The 19,246-nt window shown below is 54.5% G+C and overlaps 1 protein-coding gene across 1 annotated transcript in view; it reads left to right on the top strand.

The window, feature by feature from the left end:
- The first annotated feature begins 767 nt into the window (after positions 1-767).
- Positions 768-19,246, top strand: part of ARHGAP39 (Rho GTPase activating protein 39) — a 61,307-nt gene continuing 42,828 nt past the window's right edge. Inside the window, exons 1-3 of the mRNA XM_086466038.1 lie at positions 768-945; positions 1,393-1,457; positions 1,600-2,072. Of these exons, the coding sequence (XP_086322164.1) occupies positions 768-945; positions 1,393-1,457; positions 1,600-2,072 (716 nt within the window). The remainder of the gene's footprint in view (positions 946-1,392; positions 1,458-1,599; positions 2,073-19,246) is intronic.

Below are 19,246 nucleotides of genomic sequence, written 5' to 3'. Positions count from 1 at the left end.
TAACAGGCTTGTAAATGCAGACGGGGACAAATTCCAAGTAAGAAATTTTTGTTAATGCGAACGTCTCGTGCATCTTTTTGCATAAGCCCACGCGAAAATGAAGAATCTGAATAAGATGCGGCTGCCTGTAAGCCCCGGGTGTCCCCCAGATGAGCGGGAGGTGACACCTGCAGTGTTTGGGGTAATCTGAAAAATCGCTTCTATTGTCTGTTCTTTGGGATTACGACTTCTTTTAATCCTCTTTGGCATTTCTAAGCTCCGCTTACTGCTTTATGATTTCAATAACCCCCCCCCTTCGCTGCGTTTCTGAGTGAGCTGGGTCGCGCGGTGTTGGGCTGATGGTGCCTGGCCCTGAGCTCAGCAGGGGATGGGGTGATGGGAGGGAGGTTAAACCACATTTTCTGCTCCGTATTTTGGTGATGAGCTCCATGCTCTGTGCAAAAACCAACGTGAGACCGACTCCTCATTTAATAACAGAGGACACGGAGCAGCGTGTCTCCGTGGGATTCAGGGACAGGACGCCTGGGAATGGTTCAAAGCTGCATCAGGGGAGGTTTAGAGTGGCCATGAGGAAGCATTTCTTTACCGAGAGGGTGGTCAAACGCTGGAACGGGCTTCCTGGAGAGGTGGTCGATGCCCCAAGCCTGTCAGTGTTTAAGCGGCATTTGGAAAAACAATGCCCTTAATAACATGCTTTAACTTTTGGTCAGCCCTGAAGTGGTCAGGCAGTTGGACTAGAGGGGCATTGTAGGTCCCTTCCAACTGAAATGGTGTGGTCTGGTCTCGTCTATCCTACTCCTCCGCACGGAGCCCAGGACACGGTTGGGTCTGTTCGGTCCTCGCTGGCTCCGTCCCTCCCACCGCCGGGTTTCGGCGTTGATGCAGCCTGTGGTCATCGCGGCGGCGAGGTGTGTCGGGGCGGGCGGTTTGAGGAAGGTGCTGGAGGTGGGAGAGCCGGCGCCTTTGCCCGGTGTTGAAATCGAGACGGAGGGAAGGGGTGTTGGCAGAGCCACACAGGAACCCCGGCGTCAGCACACCGGGGTTTGTGCCGGGGTTGGAGACACGCTCTGCTCCAGCTGGGGCTGAAGGGGGTTGAAGCCGTCGTCTTCAAGTCTTCCGTGGGCAAATGCTGCCGGGCTTGGTTGTCTGGGCGGCAGCACAGAGCTGCGGGGTGGTCTTGCAGAAGAAGTAAGTTCCTCCACCAGGTTGGTGCCTCCTCCAACTGGGCTCCGTTCCCTCCGGTCTCTCGCCTTCCCCCCTGCCCTTCAGCGCCGACGTCGCGTGGAGCACGACGTCTGCGGCCCCGAAGAGTTCCGACCGTCAAACGAGCCGTGAGCTGGGGCGAAGGCTGGGGTGCTGTAACCCAGGCGCGTGTTTTTGGCTGCCTTGCAGACTTGCCGGATTCCCCTGGGAGCTGGAAGCCTGGTTTGCAGCCCTTCCCCAATGCTCTGTTTAGCGTAAATAGTGCTGCGGGACTCGGCGGCAATGGGGGAGGAAGAAAGAGTTGCTGTCCTCACCCGAGCTGCTCTTCTTCTCCGTCCTGCCCCCCGAGATGCTGCAGGTGCGTGGGTTGGAAGGGAGCTTCAAGGATCATCCTAGTTGAAGTCTCTTTCTCTCTCTCTCTGTTTGTTCTCCTTCAGGCTGGAATGGGTGGAAATCATCGAGCCTCGAACCCGGGAGCGCATGTACGCCAACCTCATCACGGGGGAGTGCGTGTGGGACCCCCCCGCCGGGGTGCGGATCAAACGCACGAATGAAAACCAGTGGTGGGAGCTCTTCGACCCCAACACCTCCCGTTTCTACTACTACAATGCCACCACGCAGAGGACGGTGTGGCACCGGCCGCAGAACTGCGATATCATCCCTCTGGCCAAGCTGCAGACCCTGAAGCAGAACACAGAGTCGCCCAGGGCTTCCACGGAGAACAGCCCCGGGAGGAGCAGCAATGTCAGCAGGGAGGGCAGCACCAGCTCCTCCCTGGAGCAGGAGCTGGAGGGCAGCGAGAAGGTGCAGGAGCAGAGGTCGAGCCGTCAGTCCGCCCAGTATGCCGTGGTGAAAGAAGAAACGGAAAGGTAAAAGCAAAGCTGGCTCTGCCGGCACGTTGCAGGCGGGTGCGACAGGGCTCGGTGATGGGTTGGTGCCATGAAATTGCGAGTTCAGGTAGCCTGGTAGCCTCCCAGCGCTGTGGAAGAGCAGAGAGCAGAGCCCTTGTCCTTGTGCAGAGGTATTTTAGGGATGGCTCCTCCAGGTAGATTGCTCGTGGGTCTCTGCACCGAGTCTTAGAGGCTTCCATTAAATAATCACAGGAGGAAGATGTGAAAGTGTCTGTGAGAGGTGTTTCCCCTCATTAGGGGCAACTTAGATGTTCCCTCTGGAAAGGTATGTTAGAGAAATCATTTCTTGTCCTCTGAAGGACATGTTTTCAGAGAGTGACGTGGTTTTAAATGGTTTCCCCGGATAAGATCTCCCTAAGGAGGCAGCGTGATTCATGCTGCAACCATGGGCTGTCCCACTGGTCCGTGGAGCTCCTAGCAGAGACGATTCCTCCTGTAAAGGAGAAGCTTCAAACTCAGCAGTGACTTAGTTCATTTTCTAAGCTCCAGACACACAGGGACGACGTACTGAGGTGTCTGTGTTGCTGCTCTGCGCGCTCTGTTTCATGCTTTTGTGGCTTGCAAGCTGCGAATCAGGCGGCTCGTTACTTAATCTATTTGTATTCCCTTTAAACGGCCCCTCTTACAACGTCAAATAACCCAACGGTGTCACCGGCGAGCCACCGGCAGCGCCGTCTCTGCTCGCCACCCATCCTGCTTCCTCGCAGCTGGCGCCCAGAAACGGCGGCTGGGTGATCTCACGGCCACGCAGAGGACGGGAACAGGAACTCCCGGCTCAGCGGGTGCTTTCATGTGGGACCTCGGGCGCAGCCTTGCCTCCCCGCGTCTGGCCCGTCACACAGCTGCCCATGGTGGCCAGGTCTAGCTGGGTCTGTTCGGGGTACGCTGATGGCTATTTGAGCCAGTCTTTGCTTGCCCATCCCCTAAAATATCAAGCGCTGACCTTCGATAGGACAAGGGGTGATGGTTTTAGGCTACAAGAGGGTAGATTCAGACAAGGTCATCTAGTCCAATGAATGGGTGGAGGTATCTTCAACTCCATCAGAGCCCCGTCCAGCCTGACCTGGCATGTTTCCAGGGAGGGGCCATCAACCACCTCTCTGGGCAACCTGGGCTAGTGTTTCACTACCCTCCCTGTGAAAAAATTCTTCCTTAGATCTAGTCTGAATCTGCCCTCTTTTAGTTTAAAACCATTAATGCTTGTCCTATCGCAGCAGGACCTGCTAAACGTCTGTTCCCACCTTCCCTGTAGCCCCCTTTCAGCACTGGAAGGCCACTAGAAGGTCTCCCTGGAGCTTCCTCTTCTCCAGGCTGAACACCCCCAACTCTCTCAGCCTGTCCTCACAGGGGAGCTGCTCCAGCCCCCTGAGCATCTTCGTGGCCTCCTCTGGACCTGCTCAAGCAGGTCCATGTCTGTCTTGTGCTGGGGACCCCAGAGCTGGAGGCAGCACTCCAGGTGGAATCTCACCAGAGTGGAGCAGAGGGGGAGAATCTTCTTCTTCAACCTGCTGGGATGCAGCCCAGGATACAGTTGGTGAAGCGGGAGCTCGTTCCCGAAGCAGCATGAAGGGTTAACAGGGATGGAGTGGATGGGTTTTAATCCCCGTGGGCTTTGCTGCAGGATCAGTGGCTTCCTGGGGGAAGGTCCGTTCCCCGGTAGGGACCGCAGAAGCTCCTGTGGACACTGCAGGTCACTAATCCTTCGTGTCCTCCACCCACACGTTCTCTCTCCTTTTTGAGTGCTTGGGCTGGGCCGGTGTATTAAGGGATGCAAAGCTGCTGGGTAGGGTGGGAGGAGGGAGGAGTGCACTTGGGCTGTCAAACAGAAAGGGTTAACCCGTGGAAACCTCCTGCTAGCAGAGAAGAGCGAGTCAGCCGTGGGGTGGGTTTGCTCCTGGCTGCTGAAGGGTCCTTTCAGCCCCAGCAATTCGTGGTCTTGGCCTTGATGGGGGCTGACACAGAGCAGGCACTGGGTCTCCTAGCTTTAAAAATGAAATAAAATTTTTTTAAAAAATCAGATGCCACTAGAGGGAGCAGATATTCCTACTCGGTGGACAGTTTCCACCTGCATCCCTGGAGGTGACACAACGGTCCTGTCCCTTCAGCTCAGCCAAACGTCCCGCTCTGGGGGAAGCACGCTGAAGTCGCTTGACCCTCATGTCCTAGCCGGAATAAAAATCACATTCCCTCGTTGACCTTCCCCTCTGGGGAAGCTTTGCCGAGACCTCAAGGTCACTGGGACCCATTAAGGGGGAGAGACCTGAACATCGAGGAGCCCTTAGAGGGGTTGAGGATGCTGCAGCGTGGTCCGTCGCTGTGCATACTCGCAGCTCTTGCCACGAGGGAGCCCTGCCTGCGAAAACATCTTTATTCCCACCAGAAATGGGATGGTTTTTGCTGCAGCTGACTCAAGGGAAGGGGAGATGTGGTTGAGCCCGGTAGGTGGGACACTTCTAGCAGGGACGGGGCGGATGGGAAACTGCAGAAACATTGGTGTAGTGCCAGCAAATGGTTAAATCCCTGTGGAAGGGGTGGGGAAGTGGGTAAAGCACAGGCTGGCGTGGGGATGCTGTGATGGAGTGTTTGCTCCACGGCCCCGGGGACGGCCTGTAGCTGGACGACCAGAGCGGGTTTTATCCAGCTCTGATTTCTGTAGCGAAGCGCAGCTGAAGAAGGAGGGCTTCCCTATGCTGATCTGCAGGAAAGCTTCCAGGGACGCAGAGATTTCATCTCCAGAAGTGGCCGATGCTCCCAGGCCCAGGACAGATAAGCGGAACGCGAGCCGTGCAAATTAAAAATTGATTTTTGAGTGCGGCGATAGCGGCTGCAAAGGGCAGAGCCAGTTCAGGCGCTTGTGCCTCGAGCTGCTCAGCATTCGGGGTATCGCTGTGTTTCAGTGTTGGTTTCTAGCCATGAGCAACTTCCAGGCAAAAGCTGAAAAAATACATTTTTCTATACAATATTCTTGTTCTGTACCTGTCCGAGGTTTAAAACTTAGGAAAGCTGCTTCAGGCGAGGAGCATTACAGCGCAGACAAACCAGGCATTTCTTGTGGGCCTTAAAATGTCTGAAGACATGAAAATGTCTGCAGAAGGCGGCGGCCAGTGCCATGCCTCTTTATACCTGAGGCATGAGTAGGAAGCGTCTCGGTGGAAATCAGATGGTTGCTGGCTCTCAGTGACCCCGTGGATGAAGCTTTTTTGGTTTTCCCCTCATTTTTCACTTGTAAGTGCCAAAGTATATACCACCATGGGTGCCCTGGGTGAGCAGAGGTGAGGTTGTAATTGAGAGTGAGCCAGGTCTTGAGCTTATGTGATCTTTCAAGATGCCTCCAACCCTGTTTTCGGTGGCATCTCTGACGCTGCGTGGCTGGCTGCCCACCGAAGTGACCTGGTGGGTATATAAGCTAGCCCTGGGAGGTGGGGGTCAAACTGCTTTATTTCAGTCTTCCTCGGTGAAGAGCACTGCTCCAGCCCCTTGCTGTGGGGATCATAGAGTCGTAGAATGGTTCGGGTTGAAGGAGACCTTCAAAGATCTTGTCCAATGCCCCTACCATGAGCAGGGACATCTTCCACTAGATCAGGTTGCTCAGAGCCCCGTCCAAGCTGACCTTGAATGTTTCCAGGGATGGATGACCTTCGAGGGCTGATTTTGGCAAGGCCAGACCTGCTGGGTACTGCTTGAGCGCTTTGCGGGGCTCCAGGGTGTTGGAGATCCCTCCTGGGACCACTGATCTCCCAGGGCTGCATCTGAGCCTTGCTGTCCCCGGGCAGCCAAGGAGGGAGCCTGAGATGGGGCAGGTATGTGCAATATTGGGGCGGGGACACTTATTCGAGGTCACCTCTGCGTGGGGTGGTTGGTGTTTCTAAGCCTTGACCCTGAGATGAGGATGGATCTGGGCACCACGTGGAGAAGATGACTGGAAATACTTTGTTTTGCATCAAAAGGAGGAAACGGATGGGGATTATTTGTGAGGCTGGGGAGGGGGTGGATCTAGAAAACAGGGTGGTGTGGGCCAGGTTGAGTAATCACCTTCAACCAGAGACATGGTTGAAGTCCCCTTGGTAGGACAATTGAAAAAAAATATTCCTCCAGCTCCTGGTTCTGTTTCTTGTAGAAGAACCAAGGCTGGAAGGGAGCTCTGGAGGTCACCTGGTGGAACCTCCTGCTCCAAGTTTCATAACGTTAAGCCTTAGAATCATTTCAGCAAGGTTTCTGGCTGAGTATTTCCCTTCTGAACTTGTCTGGTCTTAAAAGGGAGGTTAGGGGAAGCGGGCAAGTCGTCAGCAACTAATCTCGTTGGAGTTTGCACTCGGAGGTGCCCCACACCCTGCGGCGACAGGAGGGCTGAGGAACCAGAGCGTCTGGTTTGGTAGGTGATGGTGGAGGCTGCTCTGAGTCCATTCCTCGTATCCTCAGTGTGGCGGTGGACCAAGTTGGGGCCGGTCCCATCGCCCACGTGCGGGTCGGGGATGCCGTCAGCCCCTGCATCCGCCGGGAACGCGCTGCTGCCGAGCGCTTGGGTCTCGCCGGACTTGCCTTACGCTGCCGTAACGAGGTGGGATTTGCACGGCGCTATAATTAGCAGCTGGATCCAGCTCCGGAGACTGCGGTTAGGAAGGGCTGCTGCGTTGGCTCGACTCGGTGAGCCGGCGTCTGCTCCTCTTCGGGATCTCAATAGCAGGTTTTGTCTTGGTGGTCAGCAAAGGTAGAGCGCTTCCCAGCAGGAATTCCTTGCGTATTGCTGTCTTGCCCTAGACTGCGCCTTGCTTGTCTTAAAATGGTACCTTTTCTACCAAGCGTAACCTGACAGCCGTGAAATCTCCAAGCAGGCTGCAGCCGGCACGTCGGCTGAGTTTTATGTCAGGTCACTGGGTTTTTCTGCGCTGTCTGAAAGTGTCTGTGGTTACTGGTCCGTGCGGAGGCTTCCTGTTGCTCAAAATCCTTGGAGGAGCCTTTGGGGGGCAGGGGCAGAGAGGACCTTCTCCTTGGAGCTCATGCTGTCACCCACGGAAGACGCGGGCTGTGCCACCGGCGAGCAGCACCTCTGCCTCTGCTTCACCAGCGAGGGTTGACAAGTGGAGGCTTGAAGGACAAGCAGGTAGATCTTCTGTGACGATCAGGAGCGCTTTCCTCGGACCACCGCGCGGGACTCTTTGAGAACAGGGAGTCCTTACCGACGTCCCATCTGCTGGGAAATGGTGCCCAAGTTATTTCTCTCAAAATTTGCACTTTTCTCACAGGTCTCCACCGGATTCTGAAGGCGTTGTGATATCGGAGAAGATAAAATGCAGCACTTAAATCTTCCTGGATTAAGTGTGGCTGAGCTGAAGTAGCTGAGGGGTATTCCCTTACAAACCAATCCCTGAGACGCGCCGGAGCTGTCTGGGGTCAAGGCGTGATGGTAATGGGTCCTGTCGGGTGCCTCGGGCAGAGCAGGGTGGCTGCAGGTAAACGCACGGCTTTAAAACACAAACTCTTCTCCCTGGTGCGGGCAGCAGCCATTTTCTGACTGCAAGATCCCCCAAAAAAAGCAGCTTTGCCATTGAAAAGATGGCTCCAACCTAGAAAATGTGTGGTTTGAGTGTCCGGGGAGCCGTTTCTCAGTGCCTCAAGTGAACAAAACCACGGTTTTGTTTGCAATCCTCTCGGTTTATATTCTGAAAGCATCGGGAAGACCTGCCGTGCTCGGGTTTGGAGCGCAGGTGGATCAATGACGTAAGTCTCCGCAGCATCTGCTGCACGGGGATTTTCTGGATCCCTGCAGATATTCTCAGCCCTCCTCCAAAAAAGCCTCTGCTGCAAAGAGAAACCCAGGAAGGACATGGAGGTGCTTCAGAAAGCCGTGCAGCAGGGCTGCAGCATCAAGCAGATCCCAAAGACCTTCCATCCCAACGTCTTGCCTCCAGCAGTAATGCATGAAATTCAGAGCGTTTCCTCACCTGAAGGTTTGATTTTCCCGCCTGGGTGACATCTCCACGGCTGGTGTGAGGATGCTGCAGGTGCTGGCTGCATTAGGCGTGTTCCTTTCCATCTCAGGGCTTGGGTGTCGAGGAGCTCTTCTCCTGCAGGTGGGTCAACGTCGTGCCAGCAGACCAGCTGCGTGGTGGGAAGGGGAGCACAAGCCCGCTGCATCACTGTGCCAAGAGCAAGTGGTTCTCCTCGATTTAGGAGTACCCCACCCGGGGCAGAAAGCTGCCAGTGGTTGCACAGGCCGCCAGCTCATGCGTGGACCCAGCCTCGGCGTGGGTTCAGGGAGGGTTTGTAGGATGGACTTTCTTCTGGGTTGCCATCTCTTAAAAACCTGACAAACTGTTCTGCTATGAGGTCAGAGAAGGGTGGTTTCGGTGCCTTGGCGTGGGCAGCTCAGGCAGAGGAGGGATGTGACCACCACCGCTGGAGGGGGCAACTAAGGTGCCCCTTGTCCCCTTCCAGGGGATGAACCCAAGTGCTTCCCACAGAGGAGAAGGGTGTGTCCAACCCACGTAGCTCCAGAAACACCGTTTTGGCATTTCTGAAACTGCCAACAAATCAGCTCCGCTCCCTGTCACCTTCTCCATCTGGTGGTACCGGAGGGCTGAACATTTCTGCTTCCTGAGTGGCCGCTCCCAAGGTCTAGAAAACCCTCCACAAGTGAACTCCGCAAGCACAACATTCTCCTCTGCATGCTGCCACGGAAGGACTTGTTCTGAAACAGCATTTGGTGTCTTTGACACCTCCGTGGTGTGTTCACCTAGAAATGGGCGTCTTGGTACTGCCCAATGTCCCGAGGCTGGAACAGGGCCACCCACCGGTGGCTTAAACGATGTTTTCGTGGGTTAGGTCCGTAAAGCTTGGTCAATATTTAATGTTGAGTTAACTAACCATGGTAAGAGTTTTCCAAAGGATGTGCTGGATTCTCGATGGCCATATCGACCTGCTCCTTTGTGATATGTGCTCCTGACCGGCCCTTGGAGTGAAGGCCTGGAGTCAGGAGCTTCTTCTGGGTGAAGATCAGAGGGCTGGAACACCTCTGCTATGGAGAAAGGCTGAGAGAATTGGGGTTGTTGAGCCTGAAGAAGAGAAAGAGACCTTACTGCGGCCTTTCAGTACTTAAAGGGGGCTTAAAGATGGCGAGAGACGTTTTACCAGGACAAAGGGCAACAGTGTTAAGCTGAAAGAGAGTAGATTTAGGTTGGACACGAGGAAGAAATGGTCTACGATGAAGGTGGTGAGAGACTGGGCCAGGTTGTCCAGAGAAGCTGTGGATGCCCCATCGCTGGAAGCGTTCAAGGTGAGGCTGGTCGGAGCTTTGAGCAACCTGGTCTGGTGAAAGATGTCCCTGCCCTTGCAAGGGGGGGTTGGACTAGATGATCATCGAAGGGCCCTTCCAGCCCAAACCGTTCTATGATTCGATGAAGCTTTCGCTCCGCTACAGGAACAAAAAAATAGGAGGAATTTGCTGAAGCCTGGAGTCCGCTCCCCGGCTGCTGTTACCGCATCGGATTGTCTGCGTCACGCCGATCTAGACCGTCCCCGAAGGGCTGCATCGTGCCTCCCATCACTGAAGGGCGAAGAGGATGGTCCAGAAGCCCTCTACCCTGCCGGTCCCCAGCGCTGCGGGGACATCATCCCATACCCAGCCCGCGGCGTACCGCGGCAAATCCTTTTCCTCGTGGTGTTTTACCCGCGGGGTGTTTTGTGCAAGCGTTTGTGCGTACAGCCAGCGGGCAGAGCAGGAGGTTGGGGGACCGAGGTGTGTGTGTCCCAGCTCCGGGAGATCCAGCACAGTCTCTGCCTGCCCTTAGAGCAGGCTCAGGGGAGTCCCGCTCGCCGCTGCAGGGATGCTGGGGAAGGGAATGGTGGAGGAAATTGTAGATATTATTGAAATGGAGATATATTTTCCCTCTCTTTTGCTGCCTGTAGCAGAACAGCCACATCCCTGCTGTTTCTCTTGCCGTGCGCATTTCTTTCTTCCCTCCCCCTGCCACCGTAAGCCTTGCAGAAGAGGACACTGGGTTATTTTTCAGCAGTCGTGAGATCCCACCTTGTCGAACGAACCCAGTGAGATCCGAGGCGGTGACCTTCAACGGATGCCACTTTCACCACAGCCTTGACCTGCTGCCGGGGACGCACAGGCAGACCATGGCGTGGGCTTCCAGGGCCACCTCGAGGGCTTTTCCGTAGAGCTGCTCCAGACTGCTGTTGCTTTGGCCTCGCCGACGGAGCGCGGAAGAAGGTCGATATGGTTTTGCTAATAAGTGCAGGGCGTGTTTGCTCTCCCGTGTCTTCTCACTTCCCATTTTCGCCTTCTGTTGGACACGCCTTGCCCAATAAAAGGATTCATGTCCTCAGGACAGCATCCAGGTGAGCAGGGCTGGGGCTCAGACTCCTTTTTCCACCCAACAAACTCCTTTTTCCTTCAGGCAGTCCATTTCAAACAGCTGAATCCATCACAGCTGAGTTACTCTGAAGGTTGGGGTGGGGTGTTTTTTTGGTTTAATGATTACCAGGCAGCTCCCCGGCTTCCTACTCTTCTACTGGTTCCAAGAGGTCCTAAATTGCAAAAACCTCATAAAGCCCGATGCTGGGGAGGATGCTAATTGGAACCATCAGGGTTGGAGGGAGACAGGCAGCTTCATCTGCAGCGTGGGAGGCAGGGTGGGAACGGGCTTTCAGACTGTAATTAAAGCCGGGAGCTCTCTGCAGGAAATCACTTTCCAGGTCATGCGTCTTTCTCCGTCGCTTTCACATGCTGCAAGCAGATTGCGCGTTGCACGGAGGCTGCACACAAAGCCGAGCTCCCAAAGTCACTGTCTTCCAACGTCTCTTTCTCTTGTTTTATCCCTGTTATCGACTCAGCCGGGGTCATTCCCACCCATATCATGACAAAAGCCCAGCAGTCTTGCTCTGCAAGTGAGATTCTCATCTGCTGATGCTTGGCATGGATTTCTCCTGGTTTTCTTGGCATCTGCTGAGGCATCGCCATGGATTTCTCCTAATGAGCACAGTTGGTCAAAGAGCAACTCAGTTGGACTAGATGGCCGTTGTAGGTCCCTTCCAAGAGGAATTCTTCTCGTGGTCCTTCTAAGCAGGGCATGAGGATCATGGAGGTCAACAGGGTTGACCTGCGTTTCTGCTGCTGGGTGCCCGTGTGGGTGTTGGGTGACTGACCTCTCGTGATCACCTGCTGTGCGTCGCCCACCGGCGCCGCCTTCTCTTGAGTATCAAAAGAAGATTTAATGGTTTCACAGATGCTTCTGCTCACCTCGTGATGAGAAACTCGAGTGTTGAGCCGCTTCTGGGTGGGCTTCGTGGTTGGTGTTGGCTCCTCTGGCCAGGGGTCTAGGGAAGTTCGTGGAATCATGGAGTGGTTTGGGCTGGAAGGGACATTTAAAGCCCATCTAGTCCAGCCCCCCTGCCCTGAGCAGGGACATCCTCAACTCGATCAGGTTGCTCAGAGCCCTGTCCAGCCTGACCTGGAATGTTTCCAGCGATGGGGCATTACCCGACGGGGAGCAGCGACGCCCTTGGTCAGCTGGAGCATGACGGACATCTCTGCAGGCATACCCTTTCTCCAGCTGGGATCTCTCAGCGTCCCCGTTTTGTCTGGATATTTGATTTCCCCGGCCGCAAGACTCATTTGATGCCTTTTGGCTTCCATTTTCTTTGCCCCTTGCCAGTGCCACAGGCGCTCGGGTGCTGGCCGTGCCGGGTCTCGCCCCACCGGGCTGGGTGGGCTCTGCACCAGATGAAATGTTCAACACGATGCTGTTCAGAAACCCGTCTTCTGGGCTCGTCGGGTGTCACAGGCTCCTTCGTTAATTGGCGTTCGCTCACCGTGCTCCCACGCGCTTCTTGCCGTCAAAGCGGTAACGAGGCAAGCCAAGCTCTTGGGTGATAAACCATCTGAAAAAGTACGGGGGTATTTGGAGACGACTGTGAGCAGAAAACGCATTTCTGGTCTAAAGCTAACAGCATCTCAAGGTTTAGCTCCCCTTCCTCATACCAGTCTCAAATATTTTAGAGAAAAATGTTCATATCTTGCATTTCTTGCCCTAAGCCAGGGTGGGAGATGAAATCAGGGACGAAGCGCTCCATCCTGTTTCTTTTTAATATCCTCTCCTTGAATTCTGCACCGCCCGCTGCAAAGCACAACTCCGGATTAGACGGATATTTGTCTAATGCAGCCAAGTGCTGACGTAGATCATCGGACCCAAAATACAGTTTTACATAACTGCAAAGAAAACCATCTTTTAACTTTTATTAGAAGCAGTAGCTGTAATTAAGAGTATGAAGCCTTGCAGGCCAATGATTAGAACAGAGGATTAGGCACTGGGATTTTATTTCTATTCCAGGCTTTGCCATCGAGCTGTGCTATTTCAGTCAAGTCACTTTCCCTTATTTTAAAAATAAAAGCAATGCTGCTCTCCGAGCCGCTGGGAAATGGTGCCACTTCCCGTTCGAGGGGGGGGAAAAAATGCTTCATTTGTTGGGGGTTTTTTAATGTATTAGATGTTCCATGTTCTGCCAGAGGTTCCCATGCTAAAGCTGACAGAAGCAAACTTGTGCCTGTACCGGAGCCTTTGCAATCCCCAGTTTAGGGTATTAATGGAAAAAATCAGCCGTGAAGTGTCCTCCACCCCAGCGGGGAGAAGGTCCATGCCGGGAGAGAGCTCCCACCATGAAAAAAAAATGCAAATGCCGCCGGCTCCGTGTGAGGCAGGGGGTGAGAGACGTTTCCAGATGTGCCGCTCCTCCAGATGTGCCGCTCCTCCAGATGTGCTGCTCCTTCGCGGTACAGAAGCAGCTACTGGCGTTTCGTGCTCCCGGGTTGGTGTCTCTGCAACTGCCCCGGTCGCTCCTTTTTGTGCCCACCAACGGGTTGCGCCGGCACCACGCCGGGGAGTCGCGGGCGTTGCACGTGGGCTTGAAGCAGCGCGGCCTCACCGGGCAGCGAACGCTGGGAGCTTTCAGCACCTGCTGTACCTCAGCATGGAAAACCTCGCCCGAGCATCCGTCTTGGCGATGGTCATGAAAGACATTTGGCCATCATGTTTGGAATCTGGCTCCGGCATAATTTGGCTCGTACAAGATCCCGTTAGTCAAAGAGGGGATTAGGCGTTTGGGCAGGTGATGTGGGGGTCGGTACAGGAGGACGGGAGCCGCTCATCTTGTGGCATTTTAATTTGATTTCTCCCCACTTCCCCCCCCCCCCCCCCCCTCTTATTAAGCTGCCTTAATTCCCTCAGTCAGGGCAGCGTCAGGCTCAGGAGTAACTGTTGAGGCTGTGAGCACCCTCCAGCTCTTCACGTCCGTCACGTGCCTGGTGCAGGCAACGTGGGCTGGAGCTGCGAGTTTTTCTGGAGCCTGGTACGAGCACCAGGCTCGTCGGTGCACGAGGTTGTTCTGAGTAGCTCCAGTATCCAAACGTTAAGATTTCTGAGCTGCAGCCTCGGGCTCCCTTGAAGAGATCTGAGGTGAGTGGGAAGATCTCTTCCCGTCGCAGTAAGAAGGCTGTGCTGGTGTTTATTGTCTCTCAAAGTAGACTGACATGTCACAAGGCCTCCTTTTCCTGGAAGAAGCATTCAAATCGACGTTTATTGAGGTATAACTGGTTTGTTTGCATTTAGCATAACACATATAGTGTTTTCGTTGCATCTTAGTCTAGTGCAAATGGTGGAATCTTCGAGTCATCGAACAGTTTGGGCTGGAAGGGACCTTAAAGACCATCTAGTTCCTGGAAAGCTAAGTACATCATTTAGTACAACTTTAACAGGACTGGGTTTTGGGTACAGAGCCTTAGTCCTGCTTAACCTCCCAGCAGAAGCTGGAGGAAAGGGAAATCTGTTGAAAGCACTTGAAACACACTGTCTTGGGTAAGGATGTTGCTTCAGCTGTTTGTCCACCTACAAAAGAGAAAGGGATGTTGCTGGTTTGCACCAGCCCCACCATGGTTTCGTCTCCTTTCCGTGGAAGGAAGAGCATGTGGAGGAAGATGTAGTGTGGCCTGGGGCACAGACAACGTACAACCTTGCTGCTGTGGAGAGGTGGGCTCCGTCTGGTCTCGCCAGTTGTCTCAAGTTGTGATGAACTAGTGCTCATCTTGATTTAAATGCATCTCCCAATGCCTTTTTCGGTCTTGGTTCCTGCAGAGGCGCAGGTTTTGGCCGTGTTCACCGGGGTTTTTTAAATAGAAGGCAAGTGAGGGCGTAGGCAAGAAGTGGTTGGGTTGGGAAGGAAGAGGCTACTCAATGCCACGCTGAGGGTGGCGTTAGCAGGAGCATGGTGGCATCTGCAGGGCTGGCAGCCAAGGGACAATCAACCCGCCCACAGCCCTAACGAGTTAAAGGTTGGCCAGTACTACCTTCATTGTGGAGCAAGTCCTCTTGGAAGCCATTTCTGTGGACGAGGATGATGGAAAGGTGGTTGGGAGTGGCCAGCATGGATTTGCCAAGGATAAATCATGCTTGACCAACCTGATTGCCATCTGTGATGATGTGACTACATAATGGGAGCATCTGCCTTGACTCTAGCAAGGTTTCTGATGTATCCCACATGGCATGCTTATGTCCAAGTTGGGACACTGGAGTCTAGACAGGGACACTACTTAGGTGGGTGAAAAAACTGGATCGTCAGGCTCAGAGGGTGGTGGTTAATGGTTTGTACCCAACCGGATGGTTGGCTGCAAGGGAAGCTCCTCCCAGGCCCATCCTGGGACCTATCCTGTTCCGTACCCTTATCAATAACCTGCGGAGGAGCCAGAAGTCACCCTCATCAGGTCTGCAGGCAAGCTGCTCTGCTTGAGGGCAGGGCTGACGTTCAGAGGGACCTGGAAGAGTGAGGATAGGCCGGGAAGAACCTCGTGAAGCTCAGCAAGGCCAGATGTAGCAGTCGGGATGGATTAAGCCTCTGTGGGCAGTGGCTGGCTGGGTTAGAGTTCTGCTGAGGACACAGGAATCCTGGAGAGCTCTGTGCTCAGTGCAGGTGAGCAGCGCGCACTGGTAGCAAGGGAGGCTGGTGGCATCCTGGGCTGTAGCACCAGGCCCATAGCTGGTAGGTCAAGGGAAGCAATTATTCTTCATTAAACCACAGCTGGGCGACTGCGTGTAGGTTTGGGCTCTCCAGGACAACAAAAACTTGATCAACTTGAGCAAGTCCAGTGGAAAGCCACCAGGATGGTCAGGGGCTGGAGCACTTGATGCGTGAGGAGAAGATGAGGGAGCTGGACTGACAGCCTAGAGAAGAGAAGGTTTCTGGGGAGGCCTCAGGGCACCCTTCCAATACTGAAGCAGCGCAGCTGTAGCAGGACCCCTCAGCCTTTTGATTAGAGCAGGTTTTGCTTTCTGTGATCAGCTTCTTGCCGATTTCTGGGTATGATTTTACCCATCAGGACTTCTGGGTCACACTAGACCCGTGTCTGTGCAAGCCCTTAATGTCATCTCCCTCCTCCACTTCAGAAACTAATTTGAGTTGAGCTTTCTAGATTATCCCCATACCAGCAGAGTCCAGGGGGGCGGCTTAAGGTGTTGCTTTTATCTAGTAGCACTTCTGCAGATGTTCACGGGCAACGCGTGGTGGTGGTTCGGTACCCACGTCTCTCTGCAGCCGGGGCAGAAGAGCAACGTGTACCTGTGCTGGCAGCTCAGTTTGCAGCTGGATGAGTCTTGATTTGAACAGTGTAAGCAAGCAGGGGCTGCTGAGGAACGAGTGTACACTCCTTTCTGCTCCATCCTTTTTCGGGCTGAGGTCGGTTGAAGCTCTCAGCCCACCCTGGTGAAGTGTGGTGGGGACATCATAGGAAATCCACCTGGGAAGATGAGTTTTTCTTTGATTGCCCTGCTTCCTTTTTCACTCAGACTGGCCCATCGTTGATTGAGGCTCCTTTAAAGCCGAGCAAGAGGCCTTTGGTGCTACGTTAACTCAATTGGTGAAGGAGGAGGACCTCATTGCTCCCTCTTTGCGCCCAGCATTGAGAGGTGCTGTCAGTACAACCACTGACGTGACTATTTTCATGTAGGTTGTCCTACAGCTCCCAACATACCTGTGGCTTCCCCAGGTGTTGCAGAACCTTCGTGACCGTCACTTCGCTTCCTTGCTGCCGGCATCCCCCGTAAATCCAGATGCTGAAAACTGCAGCAAGAGCCACCTTCCGTTTCTTTTCTGGTCGAGGTAGCAGCTTCCAAGTGTCTAGTTCCCCAGTTTTCTTGGCAAGATCACTGGAGTGAGCGTGGAGGTGCACTGCTGAAAGAGGGCGGCTGGTTGTGCCAGGATGGGGCGTCTCGGTGGTGGTGGCTTGAACATCACACGTCCCATTGGGTACGTAGTTTGGGGAGTTTGAGTGCCCGTGGTGGTGGCCCAACAAAGTCTTGCTTTTTGTGGGCTCTTGCTTTCTCGTTGTTGCTGTTGGAAGCAGCAGAGGGAGGAGACTTGGCTCCAGGGTGGCCGTTGCAGTTTTTCTTCTCCTCTCTTGCATTTGCAGCCTGTGTCTTCACCGACACTCGGTTCGGTTTGCCAGCTCTGCTCCACCCTACGATGGTGGCCAGCCAGGCAGCTCCTCCTCTGTTTTACACAGATTTTACAGATTGCTGGTTGGATATCGGCTATAAAAAATAGCTGAGAGTCCGTTCGCAGCTGGGACATGTGTGGTCCAGGTGTGGTGGTGCTGTTGTGGCAGCAGCCCGGCGTCTGCGTTTGAGGCTTGATGCACATTGGTGCTGTGACCCCCAGTCCCAGAGAGCCACGCAGAGCTGAAAACCCTCTATATCCACGAAGCCTGGGGTCTGAAGGAGTAGGACTTAACTTCTGGAGGTACGTAGACCTCGCCGATGGCAGTGGAAGAAGCTGTTGGTCCATCTCACAAGGCTGCAGAGAATCCAGCCTTCACCTGTTGGGTTTGATGGTCCTATTTTGGCAGTGACCTGCCTCCAGTTGAGTTTCCAGAAGGAAGCTCTTAACGTTCCTACCAGACTTCCCCCAGGGATGCTGCTGTACATCTCTGCAACGCCCTGCCACCGCAGAGCAGGCTGTTCCCGTGCGCAGAGGCGCTGGGCACCAAGGAGAAGACCATCTCCTTGGGAAAGCCCAGGCTGGTGAGCACTGCGACAGCCAGAGCAGACACCAGAGCTCTGAAGGCAAAGACGTGGGCTTGGAGAAGCGTTTGTCCTCTTCCCAAAATCAGCGCGGAGCCTTTACTTCTGTCAAGCCCGGGGCAAGCACGGGCGTTTTGTAGGGGCTTTTGCTGTGACAAAAAAAACCCTGTTTGCATCCCGTTTGAGCGGCGTGAAGGCAGGCAATGGTCATGATGAACTAAAACGGGATCATTTGCTTATCTGCAGGAGGTTTCTTTGCCTGTAGGAACGCCGGTTTTCTTTCTGCAGAGAAGGTTAGGCTGGAGGGAGTACGGCCAGCAGTGGGTCAGCTCCTTGAAGCCTGAGAAAAATTGCTCTGAGGGCTTCGTCCTCTTCGATGCAAACTTGATTGGAGCTGAAATTGTCGGAGTAAGCTTGAAGTGAAATCAGGAGTGCGGGACTGCTGCCTGTCCTGGGCTTTGGGACTGCTAAAACTAGTGCTTATAATGTCTTCTGCGCATCCTCAACCCCCCCAGGATGGAGGGTACCGCTGCACCCACCCTGGGCAGGGCACTGCTGGCTTCAGGGGCAGGAATAGAAAGAAAAGTCCTTCATCTTCCTAATTTATCTCCTGGTAAGGAGTGTGCTCCCACGCTCGGGGTTTACTCGAGGGATAACGTTTCAGGAGGTCGCGCTTGTATTTTTTGAAGTAGCAAAGATGCTCGGAGAACCTTCCTGGGCCAGGGGGTGGGCGTGCGGGTAATCCTGCCCTTTTCTCTGGCTCTGCCCGCCCCCAGGGAGCTGCGGGAATACCTCAGGTCTCCTGGGAGGGGGTGAATGTCACAGGAAAATGCAAACCCAAAAAATCTCCAGCTGAGCGTGCGGGGGGCAGCAGCAGGATTCCCGCACGGCGCCGTGGCGCTGGGAGCGAGCAGGTACCCTCCGGGGATGCTCGAGGGTTTCCAGCCGCCCAGTTGATGCTCCGCTCGGGGAGGATTCAGCCTTGCAGCATCAGGAGGGCTGTGGTTGGGATGTCCAAGGAGCAGGAGGAGGGACGGAAGGGGTGTGCATCGGCAGATTGTGGCTCAGGGACCCCTCACCCCTCTGAAGCGTCACCCTCCCTCCTGCGCTGTCCCACGAACACCCGCTTAGTCCCCCCTAAAGAAGCTGAAACCATCGGGCAGCGATTGCTGCTGGCTTATTCCCTCTGTTTCCAGGTGCCAGGATCAAGCTCCACATGCCCCTTTTTTGGACACTCCTCCACCCCTTCGGTTGTTTTGGCAGGCTCCGAGGACGGGTGGTTTTGGCAACGCGCCCGTGCCAGGCGAAAAGCACCCGGGAGCCGTTTGCAGCCGCAGCTGATGGAGCTGTTGCTACAGAGATCTTGCCAAAAACAGCCTCCAATCCGCTCCCAGCTCGGAGCACGGTGAGCCGGCGAAACGATAAATAGGTGTCAGCTTTGCCCATAAAAACCCCGTTTTCAGTTCTTCAAGGGACAGCGATTCACAGCAGTTGCAGGGCTTATTTCCCCGAGTCTTTCCACATGTGTTTTGTGCAGATGTGGCTTTTATCCTCCCCTTTCGCTCGCTCTGACCTTCCCTCTCGTCCCACCACGTACCTGGAGGTGGGTTCCAGGCAGAGCAGGTTTCCCGCCACCCTTCCTCCCGCTGCCGCGAGCAGAAGGCTTCGAAGGACTGGCGATGGCTCAGTGGGCAGCACCGAGCTGTGCCCAGCTTCACGTCTCATAGAGCCTCATTTCCCGGATTGGACTTAACAACAAGATGTGGAAGGTGCTTTTTCTCCCCCCCACCCCCCCAAAAAAAATAATCAGTGTTGTCTGACTGTCCCCACCACCACGGGGAGCGCTGGAGATGCTGGCATCCAGCAGGGATTGAGATGGGCTGTTCCGGCATCAGGAGGACCCCTTGATAGGGGAAAAGTATTTTAACCTCAGAAAAGTGCATTTTCATCAAATGGTTTGGGTTGGAAGGGACCCTTAAAGACCATCTAGTCCAACCCCCCTGCCATGGGCGGGGACACCTCCCACTAGACCTGTTTGCTCAGAGCTGCATCCAACCTGGC

This window comes from Leptosomus discolor, chromosome 5 (genome assembly GCF_034619465.1).
Source record: "Leptosomus discolor isolate bLepDis1 chromosome 5, bLepDis1.hap2, whole genome shotgun sequence".
Taxonomy (NCBI): Eukaryota; Metazoa; Chordata; class Aves; order Leptosomiformes; family Leptosomidae; genus Leptosomus; species Leptosomus discolor.
The sequence above is the reverse complement of the archived record's forward strand: the minus strand, read 5'-3'. Positions and strand labels throughout refer to the sequence as shown.